This window comes from Equus quagga, chromosome 6 (assembly GCF_021613505.1).
Source record: "Equus quagga isolate Etosha38 chromosome 6, UCLA_HA_Equagga_1.0, whole genome shotgun sequence".
Classification (NCBI taxonomy): domain Eukaryota; kingdom Metazoa; phylum Chordata; class Mammalia; order Perissodactyla; family Equidae; genus Equus; species Equus quagga.
The window spans coordinates 79,808,174-79,827,559 of record NC_060272.1 but is presented as its reverse complement, the minus strand read 5'-3'; the positions used below and the strand labels follow the sequence as shown (position 1 = coordinate 79,827,559).

Below are 19,386 nucleotides of genomic sequence, written 5' to 3'. Positions count from 1 at the left end.
CCTGGGATCCGAACCGGTGAACCCCAGGCTGCTAAAGCAGAACATGTGCACTTAACTGCTATGCCACTAGGCTGGTCCCAAGTGTAAAGCGGTTTTAAAGAAAAACAAGCTGAATTTTAGAAGCCGAAGTGAAGTATGTCCCCGTGCTTAAAATTGTGATTTTAGTTATTCTCTGCTGAAGGATGTTTTAGAGAACAATCTGTGAAATTTGACACTGGTCTTACTATGATTATTAAGGATATAATTCTCTGCATTACATAGTGTTCTTTCTATGAAGACTCATGGGAAAATTTCCTTCTGGCTGTACGATGGGGAATAAATGTCCTCCTCTTACGCAGAATCAGTGAGCTTTAACTTAGGGACACAGTGAATTGTGTACCTGGTCATGTATCCCTCTTCATACTGTCTGTCAGAAAGCTCAGAGTCAAATTTGTGGTTTATTCTTAGCAAATGTATAGAAATCTCATGGTTTGCATTTTGTGTGCTAGCTAATTCCTGGCTCCATTTTATGATTCTACTGTTGTTTTTCTTTTGTTCATCTTTGTTATCTACTTCTGATATTAGTGTTTATATTATAATTATGATGCCTATTCACAACTAGACACCTATTTGGAATAAGAAATTAGATATAAATCAACATAATTACTAACATTTATATAATCCCTAACTACATATAATTATAAATACATTGATATATCTTATATAAACTCATTTACAACCTTATTAAGTGGCTATCATCAAACTATTTCACAGATGAAGAAACAGAGACCTGAGATTCAGGTTAAAGTATTTGTTCATCAAATTACACTTAGTAAACTGTGTAGTTCAGCCTTTGAACCCAGGTCTGTCTAAATTATAAATATGTTTTTGTCAAAATATAATATTGTTTCTCTAAATGAGAATAACATTTACAAGCAAATGCCGTCATTAGCTAGCACAAAAGCTGTACCTTTGTGTTACCTTCCTTGCCTTTCCTTGAGGCTAATAAGCTGCATCTTATAAGAACACCTCTTTATCAGTGAAGCTGTAAGCAGGCAGCTGAGCTGAAGGACAGCAAAGGTGAACATCTCTTTTTATAAGCAAGGGTTACACATTACACGCCCATAAAAACAAACTAAAAGCTCCAGAGAACACACACTGAAACAGTTTTTGTGGCACTTCAATGGTTAATTTGGCCAGTATGTTGGTGAAAAGTTTTTAAAAACATTATATGCATAGAAGCTCTTTTCTCTTACTTTATGACATCCAAAATTTTATGACCATCAAATTCTAGCCCAGTATAACTGTAATTTTAACTTTAGGGGGACTCTGCTCTATCCAAGAGACAAGTTCTTGAAAAATTGCATGTAAAGCAGTTTTTGTTAATTGGATCTTTTTAATTGCACGATGGCATGACACATTTCTCAGGGTCTATTATTTACAGAAACTTAAAAAAAGTTTAAAATAAGAAGTCTAAGTGAAATTATTCCCTTTTAGGAAAATTAAAGTTAAAAGCAACTTCTAAAAATTAACTAATTTAGGGACTCTTAAAAGTGAAGGGGGTGGTGTATTAGTATCTGTATGGTTGCAGTTTGCACAAACACAATCAATATGATAACTGCTTGTCTTGTTTTAAACTATGATACTTTATTTTGAAACTTTAAGAAATGTTGAGAATGTATTTTTCAAGTATACAAGAAGAGGCATGTTTTAAATTTTGTCAGGAAAAGCTCTCGAGAGGTTAAATGACTCACTGGAGTTTAGCTACTGGGAAAATTGGGACTGGGATATAACTCAGAAACCTAGGGCTTCAGCTATTCTTCCTTCCTCAAATGCAATCAATCACTAAGCCCTACAATTTATATTATCTCCTCTGTCTGGAAAACTCTCCCACTTCAAAATCCTTATTGTCACTACACTAGTTCAGGGCTCTTACCATTTTTATCTGGAATATTACAATGGTCTCCTCTCTTATAAAATCTATCCTTTACTCTGCTGCCAGAACGACGGGCACATGTGATGAGGTACCCTTCAGGTATTGTTCTTCGGGGCCTCTTTCATTGCGTTAATTCAAGCTTGATCTTACGGCATACAGAATCATCTACAGTGAGTAAACTCTTCTCCAGCCTCTGTTCTCACCTCTTACCACACCACCTAATGCTTACTACTCTACCTAGACCCAACTGCAACCATATGTTTCCACGCCTCTATGTCTTTTCTCATGTTGTTCTCTTTCCCTCAAATGCCTCCCTGCTCAAACCATTTTTGCCTGGTGAATTCCTGCTCAGCTGTCAAGATTCGCCTTAGGTGCCATTTCCTCCAGAAAGCCTTCTCTGATCACTTACTTCCAACCTCCCAACCAGATACACTAAGCGATCTTCTGTGTTACCAAAACCCCTAAACATCTGTGATAGCACTGACTACAGTGCATTTAAATGTTTTCTCTGCATGTTTACTAGACAGTCCCCAGAAGAGACTAGCCCTAGTACCTGATGCAGGGTGTGGCACAGAGCAGGACACAAGATGGGCTCAACGAATCTTTATTTAATTGCATTGAGTTGAACAAGATGCATTCTCCTGCCTCCCAAATTAGTGTTTTTTTCCCCACCCTTCTGCACTGCTTTTGACATTTGTTTTAAGACTTTGGTTAGTGGAGAGGCACACTGTCTCATTTTGCGTGGAGGTATTCTTATTGGGGAGAAGGTAAACAGGACAATACATTTTAATGTTTACAATATTATGTAATGTAAGTATTATTCTCATTTTACAGGTAAATAAATGAGCTTAGGGAGGGCAAACAAGTTGCTTAAAATGAGCATTAGTGTCAAGTTTTATTGGAACATGGACATGCTTATTATGTGTTAACATATCAACATGCACTGTTCATGGCTGTCACCCTCTAACAGCAGAGTTGAGCAGCTGTGACAGAGATCATATTTACTATCTGGCCTTTTACAGAAAAAATTTGCCAAGCCTTGTGCTGGAGAATCAGAGGCCACATGGAGCATAGTTGAGTTGTCCCAGCTGAGGCCATCTTAGAAGAGCCAGCTGCTGGCAATCCACGAGCTGACCACAACTGCATGAGGGTGCCCAGTCAAGAAGAGCTGACCTGGGCCCTGATCTGGAGAACCACCCAACTGACCCAAAGACTCATGGAAATAATAAATAGTCATTGTTCTAAGTTAAGTTGGGTGGGTTTGTTTTACATCAAGAACTAACTGATACAAGGGGCATATTAGCTGCAAACATTAAGTTACTAAAAAGAATTCTTGTGTTCTAGAAAACAGATATTGTTTTTCATAATACATTAGATACATTTTTGAGAAGACTAACTTAGGTTTATATTTCATAGGTTTTGTTCTTAAAAAAACCCAAAACACTATATAGATCCATATATAGTATTTAGTTTTATGGTCTGTAGTTCTGAGAAACAAATATCCAGTTTTCTTCACTTCTTACCTTTAAAATTTCCCTAAATGAATAAAAATATTTGCATTTACCTTCGAAATTCTCTATAATGAAGTTTTCTTTCTCCTCTTTTTCCAAAGAAACGTATCTGAAGGGTTGTGTTAATTTCAGATTCTTTCACTCTTGGTTCCTATAAAAAAATGATACAATAATTTCAAGTAATTATAACCAAGAACAAACATGGATCCTGTAGCCTGGATCTCTCAGGACAATATCCACAAAAGATTCCTGTAACAACAACAACAAAAGTGGAAATAAGAGAGGTGGCCATTCTGTTATTTCGAATAACCATTCTATAATCATTTTTTGCTCACGCAGGAGAAAAACAATGAGGGCTAAGATACTCAAAATACTTAAGATAGGTTTAAGCAGTAAACAAAATCTTAAATCAGGCCAAAAAGAGAGCTTAGAAGAGAGAAATAAGTGTTATTTCAAAATGTGATCTCTAGGCATTTTCTAATGAAGGAGGACTGAAAGAATTAAAGCAGGAAAGTCTTCGAGCTTTTGCTGAATGTTAGAAATACTTGAAAAAAACTTGCTTTTCCTTATTATAAAATTAATTGGTGAGAATTCTATTAAAGGTAATGAGTGAAGCAGATTCTTCCTCCTTCAAATCCCCAATAAAATAAACAACAAAAATAACAAAAGAGAACTGTTAAAAAGATGATCAGCAGCAACTAAACAACATAAGGAGGTACAAAATTAAACCAAATATTTTGAAAAAGAGCAGTTGGAGAAAGAAACACTAGATTCATGTATTGGATGGTCCGGCACGTCTCCTAACCCTGCCTCTCAGAAACAGCAGCAGCAGGTGAGATTACAGTCTTGTGTCACTTAATGATGGGGATACATCCCGAGAAACGCATCATTAGGTGATTTTGTTGTTGTGCAAAGGTCAAAGAGTGCACTTCAACAAACCTAGACGGTTTAGCCTACTACACACCTAGACTATACAGTACGAATCTTACGGGACCACAGTTGTATATGCGGTCTGCCCTTGACTGAAATGTCATTATGTGGTGCATAACTGTATTACATTATTAGAACTTCATCAAACCTTCAATTTAGTTGTAAGTAGATTAGTGGGGTGAGAAGACAGCCCTGGGATAAACCAGGGAAAAACCTCAAGAGAAGCTGCTATATAGCTTGGTGGGATGGAAGCAGAGGGAGGGCTTCCAGGGCTTAGAATCTTTCAGGGTACTAGGTTAAATTGAGGGAATAATCTGAAGTCCATAGAGTCGGGTATACCTTAGAGAGGTGGAGAGGGCTGTGATCCAGGACATTTAATGGGATCACAGAAGAGTGAACAGAACTTAGCAAGGGCTACATTTAGGGGACTCTCTTTCCCCTTGCTCTGACTCCTTTAGTCTACAGAACAGGGGATCAAAATGCAATATGTGCAGCTCAGAAGGAAAAAGATAAATTGTTCCAGATAAGCTGGGAAGAGAATGAAGGAGAATTTCATTTATGCTCTATCAGAGCAAAGAGGAGGTCTGGACAAAGCATGAGCACGAGCAAAAGAAACGGCATGATAACTAAGCAAAGGCACTGTAGCAAGAAATAGAAAGAGAACAAATCAGGCAAAAGACCCAAAAAACCCAGTCTAGAAGAACACACAAACTCAAGGAACAAATACATATCCCCATGAGTCCTTTATTTATATTAACTTTTTTTCCTATTTTGAGATAATGCTAGATTTACATGCAACTATAAGAAATAATACAGAGGGGCTGGCCCCGTGGCCGAGTGGTTAAGTTCGCGTACTCCGCTGCAGGCGGCCCAGTGTTTCGTTGGTTCGAATCCTGGGCGCGGACATGGCACTGCTCATCAGACCACGCTGAGGCAGCGTCCCACATGCCACAACTAGAAGGACCCACAACGAAGAATATACAACTATGTACTGGGGGGCTTTGGGGAGAAAAAGGAAAAAAATAAAATCTTAAAAAAAAAAAAAGAATGAATACAGAAAGATCTCTTGTACCCTTTGTTTAGTTTCCTCCAAAGGTGAGATCTTGCAACACAAAAAACACTATTACAACTTAATACAGTCAACATGCAGAAGATTTCCTTCATCGCAAGTATCCTTCATGTTGCTCTCTTACAGCCACATGGATTTCCCTCCTGTCCCCACCCTCTCTTTACCCTCTGGCAACCATTAATCAACTCTCCTTTTCTATAGTTTGGTTTTAAAAAATGTGATAAAAATGAAATCATACAGTATGTAACCTTTTGGTAGTGTCATTTTTCATTCAGAATAATTCTCTGGATATTCAGTTGTTGCTGTATTAACAGTTGGCTCCTTTTAATTGCAGAGGAGTATTCCATGTATGGATTAACACCGTTTAACCATTCACCTGTTGAAGGATGTGTTGTCTGTTTCCAGTTCCTGGCTATTACAAATAAAGCTGCCAAAAACATTCGTGTACAGGTAATGTGTGTGAACAGAGTTTTTCATTTCTCTGGGATGGCTGTCCAAGACTGCAATGACTGTTTTATTATGGTATACAAGTGGCACTATCATTTTACATTCACACCAGCAATGGATGAGCGATCCAGTTTCTCTACATCCTTGCAATTTGGTTGTCGGCATTTTATTTTAATCATTTGAACAGGTGTGTTTTGACATCTCACTCTGGATTTAATTTGCATTGCCCTAATGATTAATGATGCTGAGTATCTTTTCATGTGCTTGTTGGCTACTTATATATCTTCTTTGGGAAAATGTTTATTCAAGTCCTTTGCCCAGTTTCCAATTCAGCTGTTTGTCTTTTTGCTGTTGAGTTGTAGTTCTTTATATGTCCTGCTACTAGACTCTTATAAGATGTATGATTTGTGAATCTTTTCCCATTCTGTAGTTTGTCTTTTCACTGTCTTGATAGTGTCCTTTGATGAGCAAAAGTTTTTAATTTTGAAGTCCAAAATATCCATGTTTTTCTCCATTGCTTCAGTTTTGGTGTCATATCTAAGAAATCACTGCCAAATTCAATGTCATGAAGCTTCTCCCCTTTGATGAAGCACTTCAAAGAGTTTTATAGGTTTAGCTCTTATATTTAAAGTCTTTGATTCATTTAATTTTGGTATATGGTGTGAGGCAGGAATCCAACTTCATTCTTTTGCATGTGGGTATCCAGTTGTCCCAGCACCACTTATTGAAGAGATTTAGGCAAATGCAATTATTATATATGTGTTTTGAAACAGTTTTTTTCTTTATAAAGTAGAGCACTTTTCATAACATATAGATCTGCCATAATTTTTAATGGCTATTGTACTGTATAGGCCATTTTGCGTGTGTGTATACAGACAAACATACAAACACATTTTTCCAGTGTAACAAGCAATATTACTTTCTTTCTTTTTTATTAACATGTATTTCTTTTTTCCCCCATTCTTGTATTTGTCACAGAAAAGAGTGAAAAGGCCTGAATATGCCCATGTCCCCTCAGAATAGGGAAATCCCACATAGGACATGTGAGCTGGCCAAGGCTGCCTGTTATACTAGAATGTACTTATTTCCTACTGTTAGATATTTAGGTTGATTCCAAATTCTTTTTACTATAAACACTGCTGTGAGAAACACTGTTACGCATTTATCTTTATGCACTTGTAATTAATAAATTCCAAGAAATGAAATTGTTGGGAAAAATGGCGTTTGCACTTAAATTTTGTTAGATATCTTTGCAATTTACATTAGCCCAATGGTGTAAAAATGCCTACTCCCTCATACCTTAGATAACACAAAGGATTATCAATTTTTTTATCTTTCCAAATCTAGTAGGAAAAACAACAATAAAAAAAATCACTATTATTTCAACTTGCATTTCTTTGATTATTCATTTATCAGTCATTTGTATGTCTTCTGATAACTGCCCCTTCATGTCCTTTGTCTATTTTTTCTATTGAGATGTTAGTTGTTAAAAAAAATAACTCTGGTCAAATTTACCACAATTTTTCCTTTATGGCTTTTGGAATAGAACTACCTTCTCAATAACGTAAAAACATTTATCCGTATTTATCCTTATACTACTTCCATGGTTTTATTTTTGACATTGAAATCTTTGATTCTTCTGGAATTTACTTTGACCTAAGAATTGAGACACACACCCAGCACTATTTAGTCAGTCAGTCCATCAGTCATCAACATGGATGTAGTGAATGCCCATTAGGTGCCAGATACTATATTAGGCTTTGGGGATTCATGGTTTTCTGCTCCTGTGGCATAATTGGGCATTATACAAGTTATTAAAAAGAGTAATCACAAGCATGAAAATCCTGGGAAGAAGTATGAGGAACTATGGGAGCATTTAACAGAGTGCCTGACTCACTTACCAGCTCTGCCAAGGCTTCCCTGAGAAAATGCCATTTGAACTGAGACTTGAAGTCTGAACAGAAAATAAGAAGTGTTCAGACTTCTTATTTTCCTCTGTTCAGAAGACACATGGAACATGTATAAAGGCCTGAAGGTGCAAGAGAGCACGGTGTGATACGGCTGGGGTATAGAAAGCAATAATAATAAGTGTAATAGCAAATATATACTGCTTATGTGTCAAGCATAGTTCTAAAAGATCAAAATGTATTAACTAATTTAATCCTCAAAATAACCTGAGGCCGATTACAATTATCCTCGTTTTGCAAATGAGGAAGCAGATGCAAAGAGACGTAAATTAATTTGCCCAGGGCCACACAGTTATTTAGTGATGACACAGCATTTGAACTTAGGTGGTCTTCTGAGTCTGAGTTCTTAACCACTATGCTATGGGGCAGAGAAAAGCGGTACAGCCGGAGCTTGGAAGACAGCCAGGACTGGATTCCTCAGGCCGAGGGGAGTCAGAGCATACCTGTGCTTTTGGGTCTCCTGGATCTCATGTGAAAAATGAATTAGAGCAAGACAAGAGTGGAGGCAGGGAGATCGATCAGTCAGGAGGCTACTGCAGTAACTCACGCAAGAAATGACGATGGCCTCATCAGGTAACGGGAGTGGAAATGGAGGGAAAAGGACAGATTTGAGAGACATTTAAGAGGTAGACCAGACAGGACTTACTAACTGGATGTGAAGTGTAAGGAGATGTCAGGAATGACTTCTAGGTTTCTGGATTACTGAAAAGTAATTTGATGAGCAGTTTTTTCCTACTGATTTAAAATGATACCTATATTATATACTGATGCCAGTATATATTTGGGTTTATATTTTGACTGTTCTATTTCTCATTATACCACTTGACCGTCCCTCTCATTACTTGCACTTTCCAGAATGTTCTTGGTTATTCTCTGATGTTTACTTTTCCAGATGAACTTCAGAATCATCTTGCCAAGTTTCTGTATACCTCCTGGCTACAATCACTTCCTCCCTGACCACTATCACCAAACAAAGACAAAACCAAGTACTCAGTTGTTGAGTTTTAACCGATATTGCACTGAATTCATAGATTAATTTAGTGGAAATTGGCCATTTTACAATGCCCACTATTCCTATCTAAGAATAAAGCCTGACTTTACATTTATTTCAAACTTCTCTTATGTTCTCTCTTATGTTCCTCATGTTTCTTCATGTAGAGGCTTCAAAATATTAATCTTTATTTTTGATGTCTTAAAAACTAGTTAATTATTAAATGCTCAGTGTCATTAATATAAGCCTCATCAAAATACACTCTAGTTCATGCTTTTGGTATATAGTATGGTATTTATTTTAAAAGGTAAAATTTTACACTATATGAAATATATTAAATATGTTGGTTTACCTAAAATATTTGCTTTTGGAACTTACTACCATGTTTATTAAAAGCCAGTGTAGACCTACTGACCAATTAAAATATGGTAACTGCCTTCTGACTTGCACATGATATAGTGAGGCTGACAAACTCTCTCCCCAAAAAGCAAACAGCTGGACAAAATGGTCAAAAAACAACCATTTCAGTGCTGTGGAATTTGACCAACGGTATACGACAAACCAAGCAGCGTTTTTCATGCTAACTACTAAACACTGAGCAGTGCTCTGTCTGTGGTCTTGCCTGTCCAGCTTCGTACAAGTTCTACAGAGAGAGACAGGCTGTCCAAAACCAGAGTCTCCCTGCTGCTGATGAACGGAGCTTACTTGATCTGGAGCATTAAATTGGCAATCTTGGTGGCTCCATTAACTGAGGGTGCAAGCCTGTTTGGAGCAAGCAAAGGACTGGTGGACGGTCAGGTATTTAAAAGGTGGTTTCAGGAGGTGAGGCAGCCATAAAGGACTTGCTGAGCTCTCCTCATATCCCAAGTTGTGGCTGCACACACAAGAGGGTTCACACCAGCTCCGGCTGCACACATATTGTTGGGCTCAAAGAACTGGCACAGGTGTGCGCAGTGGCAGAGTTGAAAAGAGCTGGCAGTGTGAACGTGCCTCCAGCCTCACACAGACCCATCAGAAGAGGGGGAAGCCTCATTAGCTCTTGGTGTGTTAGCATAATCTCTGGCCAAACACTAAACCATGCAGACACAGGGATGACCCCTAGGAAGCCAGGCTAAAAATAAAAATCTAGAAAAACAATTGAAGAGAAACAACTGCAGCCTCACACTGTGGGGGAGACAGGTTTCGGACATTTAGTCCAGGCAAGTTACTAAACAGACAAATGAACAAGAACCCCGGCCAGGGGAGAAAGACAGATCTCAGCACATTAGGTTAGATACATCCTTCTGGTGGTTGCTGGATGGCGTCGCCAGTATTTTACTCTATCATTTTGATTTTAGCTAATAGGGAGGAAAAGATGGTTTTAATGGAGCTAATGAATTCTACATTATTGATTCTTAAAAGACTTTACTTCGTAAATTTATAAATTAGTTGCTGTAAATGTGGATTTTAAATGTTTTATTAGGACTTCCATACAAGTACGGGCAGGTAGTTATGTCTGATTTTTTTTCTCGATTCCCATATAAATGCCCATGAAATATACTAAAACACAAAACTAAATGCATATTCATTACTAGATAGTATCTCATTACTAGATATATTCTCAATACTAGATGTAGTCTCATTACGGGCAGAATATGATTAGGATGCCTACCATTAACACTATTATTTAACATTTTTGGGGTAATTTTGTGCAATATATAAAGGAATAAACTAAGATTAATATTAGAGATACTATAAATTTACACTTAGGACAACCAAGAAAATCAACAGAAAAAAAATCAAAATAATAAGAAAATTAAGTAAGACAGACTGGTACAAAAACATTAAAAATAAAATAGACTTCCTGTCAAGAGCAATAATTTTTCCCTTGAGGGAAAAAGAGTCCATTTATAATAGTAAAAAAGTAAAGTACTGTAATGTTCCTAGGGAGGCACTTAAGAAACAAATTTCAGATGAATGAAAAAACAAAACGTAAAGAATGAAACCACAATTAAATCAGAGGATAACACAGGTTACTATTTATAACTGGTTTAGATGTGGGGAAAGCATTTTTAAAAATGAAACTAATTAGATAAATAAAATTAAAAGACATAAATATGACATTAAAAATAAAATATAACCAAAACATCATAAACAAATCTGAGAAATATTTCAACATTTTTAACAGACACTAGGTTAACTGTCTTACTCTTAAAAGCAAACATGAAAAAAAACCTAAAGAAATTCCCAAAGAACAGAAAAGGAAAATTTATAAAATAAAACACACAAATGGTTTATATAACTATCTTAAAAAAAGACTAACAGATATTCTTTCCCCTATCAAAGTGGCACAGATTAAAAAACAAAACAAAAAGAGATACCAAACCTGGAGAGACTGCCAAGAGATGGGCATGCTTACTCAATGCTGGTGGGACTGTAAATGGTTATAACCTTTCCAGAAGGCAGTTTGGCAATATGAATCAAAAGCCTTGAAAGTACTCATGCCTTTTGACCCAACAATGTCACTTTTAGAACTCTATCCTAAATGTACATGTTTAGCTATTTACTGCAGCATGACTTCTAATAGCAACTATATGGAAACAATCTTAATGACCAATTCAGGTCAACAGTTGAAAATGTTATATCCATGATTAGATATTTGTTCATTCATTAAAAAATAATTACCGAGCATGCAGAGTAAGCCTGGTGCTTTACCAGGCTTTGGAGATACAACCTGGATATTCAGAACTAACCTTACCAAATGGAGATCTGGCTTTTGCCTTAGGCTGCCAACAGGGGCTCTCTAACAGAAGAGTGTCTTTTTTCACCTGGGGGCCTTTGGCCATACCAGATAGTCAAACAATGAGATTTAGGGTGGGGGCTTTGGGTCACAGGCATCAGGTTGACCTCCAGAAGGGCTGGAGCCTGAAGTCAACCACATGGCCAGCCAACCTGGTTTACATGGCTGACCCCAATAAAATCTCTGGACACTCAGGCCCCCGTTGGCAGTACTCTGTGTGTATTGTCACACATCATTGCTGGGAAAGTTAGCACTGATCACAACTCCACTGGGAGAAGACAACTAGAACCTCTGTGGAACTTTCTGGAACTCTGTCTCGTGTCTCTTCCCTCGGCTGATTTTAATCTGTATCCTCTCACTGTAATAAATCATAACCATGAACCTAGCAACTTTCAGTAAGTTCTATGAGTCCTTCCAGCGAATCATCGAACCTGAGGGTGATCTTGAGGGACCCTTGAACTCGCAATTGGCATCAGAAGTAAGGATGGCCTTGTGGACTGTTCCCCAACTTCATATAACCCTGGAGAAGTATGATGCTTATATTCCAGAGGAAGACAGACAAACAATTATACTAATGTGTGAGAGATATTATGAAACTGGACATAGAGGGTTCTTATAAGAACACAAAGGATATGTATGAATAGGATATCCTATTCATCTAGGATAAGGGAATACCATTCAAGGACTTGGATATGGGAAAAAGAAGTCCAGTATAGGAATGCTCAAAGGAAATGAAATATACAAAGAATTGTGATTTTAATAATTTGCAAAATATGAAGCAGACACTCTAAAAAATGAAACGGTTTGGAAATTTAAGAAAATCTAATTGAAAGCATATTGTGGCATTACAATTGACTGAAAGATTATCAGTAGAAAATTTGTTGATATACATTACTGGCAGAAATGAAAACTGGTTCATTTTCTATAGAAGATATTTGCCAATATTTATCAACAACCTTGGAAATATTCATACCTTTTGACCCAGTAACTGAATTTCTGGGAAGTTATCCCTCAGATATATTCACATATATACAAAATGAGATAATTATAGAATTATTAATTGCAGCATTATTTGTACTATCAAAAGACTGGATATACGTTATCTATCTTTCAAAAGGGGAATGGTTACATAAACTGGTACATCCAGACAACAAACTACTATGAAGCCATTAAAAAGAATGAGATATTCAGATATATTAAGCAAAAGTGGGAGTGTGTGGAACAATGTATAGTGTGCTACTGCTTGTATAAAAATGCAAAGAAGAATATATAGATATATTTACTTATTTACACATACATACAGCCTTACATATGCATGACATCTCTCAAAGAATACACAGGAAACTGACAGCACTCATTGCTCAGGGAGCAGAACTGGGTGACTGGGAGGAAAATTCCGTCCTATATATATACTCTTGTGAACCATTTGAAGTCTGGACTATGTGAATGTAGCACATCTATTTAAAATATTTAGAAAAATTGTTACTTATAATTTCCCCAACTATTTAAGAATACTTATTTGAACAAACCAGAGAGAGAAGCTATTATAAATATCATGGATTTAGAAATATTTAGTTTGTTTGCACATACCTGGCATTCTGTTTCATTAGCTACTGTCATCTTTAAGTCATCTTGTTTACTTATGATCTTCTGCAGCTAAAAAGATTGCAAACATGAATTTAGATGTGTGTCTACTGAATTTTTCAAAACAACCTAAAAAACAGATGGTAAGTTTTTATTATAAAACATATACTAGTTATTTGTTAAATATTAACTTAAATCCTTTCTGCATTATAACTCCTAATGTTATTTTTTTCTTAGACCATGTAAGAATCAAAGTAGAAATAGATAAGTATTAACATTATTATTATTTCAATGTGCATCACTTTTTCTCCTAAGAAGGCTAGCTTACTTCACATATACACATTCTAAAAGCATCACTCTATAAAAACTTCATGATTGCCCTTATTCTTCAAGAGAATTTTTATTCATAATTTTTTGTATCACAGATAGTTTATGGCCACATTTTCAAGTATACAGCTCCTAAAAAGCTACTTATATATACGAATGTTTTCCCTTCATGCATTAAAATAATTTAAAGATCTACATTTCTATCAATTATAAAATTGTCAATAGCACCTTGAGACTGAGTTCATTAAAAAACCTACCTACCTTTCAGTCATGTGTACCAGTCCTCACATGGAAAGCAAATTTAAAAAGAAAGGTTTTTAAAAAAATTAAATGTAGACAAAATCTCAAACTATGGATTCAAATCAATTACAAGACAAACTTCCACTCATTTTTTTTTCTAGGCTATTTCTTTGTTAATAGTTTGAAAATTGCTGCAACTAAAGTCCAAATTAATTATCTCAAATTTAGCTGTTTCTATATGTTTGTTTTAGGCAAATGGTTTATCTCTAGTTCTCTAAATTCCTCAAACTTTTCAATACCCCCCTCATACTCATTTTAAGGAAAAAGGCTGAAAAGCTTTATATTTGTTTTATCCTTTATTTTTTAAGCTCACAAGCAAATAGTATAATGCCAAGTTCAACACTCAAACATTTCTCCCTTTGTTTACTGCACCTCCTTTTAAAATTTTTATTACGGAAAATTTCAAACATAGCAAAGTAAAGATGATTCTATAATAAAACATCATATACACATTATTCAGCTTCAACAATTATCAGTATTCTGCCATTCTTTGTTCACCTGTACTTTACCCACTCCTTGTTTCCTTCTCAATTATTATTTATGGCTCTTCAAGAAAAATTTACATACACTGAAGTGTACAAATCTTAGCCATACAATTTTGACATATGGATACACCTGAGTAACCCATAATCCTATCACAGAATAGAACATTTCCCTTTCTTAGAGTTTCTTTGTCTCTTCCTAGTCAATCCTTTCTCTCTGCATCCCCACAGAGGCAGAATCAGAATTCCGACTTTTTCCCACCTAAATGAGTTTCACTTAACTTGAAAATTCAAATAAATGATATCAAATCAAATATTCTTCTGTGTCTGCCTTCTTTCACTCAGCATCAAGATGGTTTTGAGGTTTATCCATGTTATTTACATATCAGTAAATTGTTCCTATTTATTGTTGAGTTGTAACCCAGTGTATGAAAATACCACCATTTATCCATTCACCTGTTGATAGAATGTTTGCACTGTCTCCAGTTTTTGGCTACTGTGAATCAAGCTGCCATAAACTTTCTCTTTTCCAGCTTTATTGAGGTATACTTAATATACAAAAAATCGCACAAAATAATGTATACATTTTGATGAGTTTGGACATATGCATACACCTGTGATACAGCACCACAATCAAGGTAAGAAACATAACCATCACCTCCAAAAGATTTATGTCTCCTCTCTCTGTTTTTCGTGGTAAGAATCCTTAGCATGAGACACACCCTCTGAACAAGTATTTAGGTGCACACCACCGTAGTTAATTACACACGCTATGTTGTACAGCACGTCTCTGCCATAAACTTCTTTGTACAGCTCTTTTTTTTGGTGGACATATGCTTTAGCATTTCTTCCAGATAAACACCTAGGAGGGAACAGTTAGGTCTCATAAACTATTTCACCATGGTGTTAACTTGCATTTCCCTGGTGGACATGTGGAGTACTTTTTCAAGTGCTAATTATCCATTTGTGCATTTTCTTTTGTGAAGTGTTTGTTGTAGTCTTTTGCCTAGTTTTAATTATTTACTTTTCTTTAAACTATTAAGTTGTAAGAGTTCTTTATATATTCTGGATACAAGTCCTCTGTCAGATATCTGTTTGGAAAATACTTTCTCCCATCCTAAAGTCTGCCTATTCATTTTTGTAACGGGTCTTTGAACGAACAAAAGTTTTTAATTTTGATAAAGATTACTAACTTGTCAGGTTTTTTTTTCCCCCTTTCATGGCTATTGCTTTTAGCGCCTTGAGAAACTCTGCCTATCCTAGATTCTGAAGATATTCTCTTATGTTTTTTCCTAGAAGATTAATGGTTTTAGTTTATATGTTTAGATCTATAATCCATCTCAAATACTTTTTTGTATATGGGGTGAGGCAGGGGTTATGGCTAATTTTCTCCCATAAATATATCCTATCCAGTTGTTCTATCATCATTTGTTGAAAACACTTTTCTTTTCCCATTAACTGATTTGGTGCGCCTTTACGGAAAATTAAGTGACCATGTAAGTGTGGATTCTTTATTATCTTCCACTGATCTACCTGTCCACCCTTAGGTCAATTAGCACAATGTTACCATTGCTGGAGCTGGGCAGTAAGTCTTGAAGTCAGGTAGTGTGAGTTATCCAGATTTGTTCTTGTTTCTCAAGATTGATTTGGGTTGTTTCAGGTTCTCTGCTTTTATATACACACTTTAAAACCAGCTTTTCAATTTCTATTGGAAAAAAAAAAACCCCTAGGGTCCGGCTCCGTGGCCGAGTGGTTAAGTTCACGCGCTCCGCTGCAGGCGGCCCAGTGTTTCGTTGGTTCGAATCCTGGGCGCGGACATGGCACTGCTCATCAAACCACGCTGAGGCAGCGTCCCATATGCCACAACTAGAAGGACCCATGATGAAGAATATACAACTATGTACTGGAGGGCTTTGGGGAGAAAAATGAAAAAAATAAAATCTTTAAAAAAAAAAAATAAAAAAAATAAAAACGTAGTGCCAAATTGACTATTTAAATTTATACTGATCTATATTTTCAACTTTAGGCTGAAAACGAAGAAAAGTATGTAGGGTCAATTTAACTTATTTTTGCTTTCAGGATCATGATAGTTTAAATTCCGGAACAAGAACACTATTCCCAAATCAAGAAGAATAAATTCTACTGAAGGCCTTTGTATTTATTTAATAATAACTCTAGCAGGCATATTTAGCATGACAAAATTATAACACTACTATATTAAGAGTACAGTCCTTCCTACCAGTACAAAAGCAATGTAAAACAAAAGGACCACCTAAGGAGAAATTTATACCAGTAAACAGACTTGTCATTCATCTATTGTTTGAAGAAACTGCACTAAAACCCTGGCACTTACCTCAAATAAGCAGATGTGCCATCTGTCAAGATAAAGATTAAGTGGATTAACTACTACTGGCTTTGATCATTGCTGGTATTGTTTATTACTATCTGACAGAAAACAGCTTCTACAGATAGTTGCTATTTTACTTGTTCCTGGGATGAAGACGTAAGCAAATACCCTTACCATCGCAGTTTCTAGATCTAGATATTAAAAAAAACACGAATATACTACCGAACACAAAAGTAACAACTGAGGCAATTTACGTTTTAGGACAATTTGACAAGCCTTATATTAATATATTTTATCATTACTTTTGCATTTGCTGTTCAAATCACTTTGTTATATTTATGTTTTGGATATTAAAATAATTCTTATTACTTTTCTAGCACTTATGGTAGGAAGAGCAATAAATAAAACACACTGGGGAAACGTTCAGATAAGCTAACAAAGAAACCCAACCAAAAAACTCCCTGCCCTTTAAATATGCTTTTCTGATCTGAAAAGGACTGTTTCGTTCTTTCAACAAAACCTCAAATGTAAGATGTTACACACTTAGGTTTCCTAATACAATGACCATAGAAGAGAAATAATGGCTCAAATAACTAATGTAAACATAGTTTTTTCTCCTCTCTGGTGTTATTTTAAATTGACGTACTGTATCATGCTCCATGCGTTATCAAGTTTAGTGTTTTATTTCTAAGATCTGCACAAAGAAGTTTTAATAGGCTTAGAAGGTTGACCTTTACAACCTTAAAGTTAAAAAAAAATTAGTGACATATCTTAACATATTGTTTTTCTTGTTTTCTTAATTTATGGGTTGATTATCCAAGGATTTTCCAAACATTTAAGGAAAGAACTGCAGTATTTAGAAAGTGTTCCGTAAATTCAGCATGTTAAACTATCATGTTTAAAAAAAAAGTATTTGAAAACCTTTTAAAGTAGGGATGGCAGCAGTTTCAGGAGTAGAGTCCATATAGATAGTAGGAGAGACTAGGCAGCAGGAGGCTCTAGGTTTCACTGTGAGAAAAGACCCAAAGAGGGAAGACGGAAAACAACATGCCCTCTACTGCCTTTTTTCATCTCACGTTCAGCGTCTCTTTTCTCTATAGGCTTTGTCATCTAGCCTTGAGTTACCATCAAACACTAATATAGTGCATCAAAACTTTGATCCTGCTAAGTATGTATGACAGTGATATTACCAGGGGCTCTATTATGACTACTTTATCAAATTACCTCCCACTTTACTATCTAGGGATGTATGTAGAGTGAGTAGAGTACTTCTAAGATTTGGCTCCCTATGCCTCGTGACTCCCAGTAATAAAAGCAGAAAGTTCATCCAGGTCTGAGGGAAGTATGGTATGTGCAAACTCTAACAGATTAATTAACCTAACAGAATTTCACCTTTAAATATCATAGCCTTTTCATAATTATTAACCTCTACTTGAATAATAATAACAATCTTAAATATATCCTTTTTTTATACCTGAAGTAGGTGGAGTGTAATGGTACCTTGTGACTCATGACACTGGTATTTCAGGTTGTGTGCAGACAAATGTATTTTCTTCCTTAAACTAATAACAAATTAATTTCCTTCTTAAATCATCAAACATCTCAGAAGAATATATATGTATATATATTTTTGAAATTTTTTATTGAGTTAATGATAGGTTACAATCTTGTGAAATTTCAGTTGTACATTATTGTCTGTCAGTCGTGTTGTAAGTGCAACCCTTCACCCTTGTGCCCACCTCCAGCCCTCCTTTCCCCTGGTACCCACTAATCTGTTCTCTTTGTCCACATGTTTAAATTCCTCATATGTCATTCTCTATTGGGCTTATTTCACTTACGAGAATTCTCTCAAGGTCCATTCATGTTGTTGCAAATGGGACGGTTTTGTTCTCTTTTACGGCTTAGTATTCCATTGTATATATATACCACATCCTTTTTATCCAATCATGTGTTGCTGGGCACTTAGGTTGCTTCCATGTCTTGGCTATTGTAAATAATGCTGCAATGAACATTGGGGTGCATGGGACTTCTGGAATTGCTGACCTCAAGCTCTGTGGATAGATACCCAGTAGTGGGATGGCTGGATCGTATGGTAGTTCTATTTTTAATTTTTTGAGGAATTTCCATACTGTTTTCCATAGTGGCTGCAAGTTTGCATTCCCACCAGCAGTGTATGAGGGTTCCTTTTTCTCTACAACCTCTCCAACATTTGTTACTATTGTTTTAGTTATTTTTATCATTCTAATGGGCGTAAGATGATATCTTAGTGTAGTTTTGATTTCCCTGATGATCAGTGATGATGAACATCTTTTCATGTGCCTATTGGCCATCCATATATCTTCTTTGGAGAAATGTCTGCTCATGTCTCCTGCCCATTTTTTGATCGGGTTGTTTAATTTTTTGTTGTTGAGTTGTGTGAGTTCTTTATATATTATGGATATTAAGCCATTGTTGGATGTATGACTTGCAAATATTTTTTCCCAGTTAGTGGGTTGTTTTTTTGTTTCAATCCTGTTTTCCCTTGCCTTGAAGAAGCACTTTAGTATGATGAAGTCCCATTTGTTTCTTCTTTCTATTGTTTCCCTTGTCTGAGAAGACATGGTGTCTGAAAAGATCCTTTTAATACTGAGGTCAAAGAGTGTACTGCCTACATTTTCTTCTAGAAGCCTTATGGTTTCAGGTCTCAGCTTTAGGTCTTTGATCCATTTTGAGTTTATTTTGGTGAATGGTGAAAAAG

At 36.0% G+C, this 19,386-nt stretch overlaps 1 protein-coding gene across 1 annotated transcript in view; it reads right to left on the bottom strand.

The window, feature by feature from the left end:
* Positions 1–19,386, bottom strand: part of MICU2 (mitochondrial calcium uptake 2) — a 132,498-nt gene that overhangs the window by 29,459 nt on the left and 83,653 nt on the right. Inside the window, exons 7-8 of the mRNA XM_046664499.1 lie at positions 13,200–13,265; positions 3,480–3,577 (exon numbers count right to left, since the gene is read on the bottom strand). Coding sequence (XP_046520455.1) covers positions 3,480–3,577; positions 13,200–13,265 — 164 coding nt within the window. The remainder of the gene's footprint in view (positions 1–3,479; positions 3,578–13,199; positions 13,266–19,386) is intronic.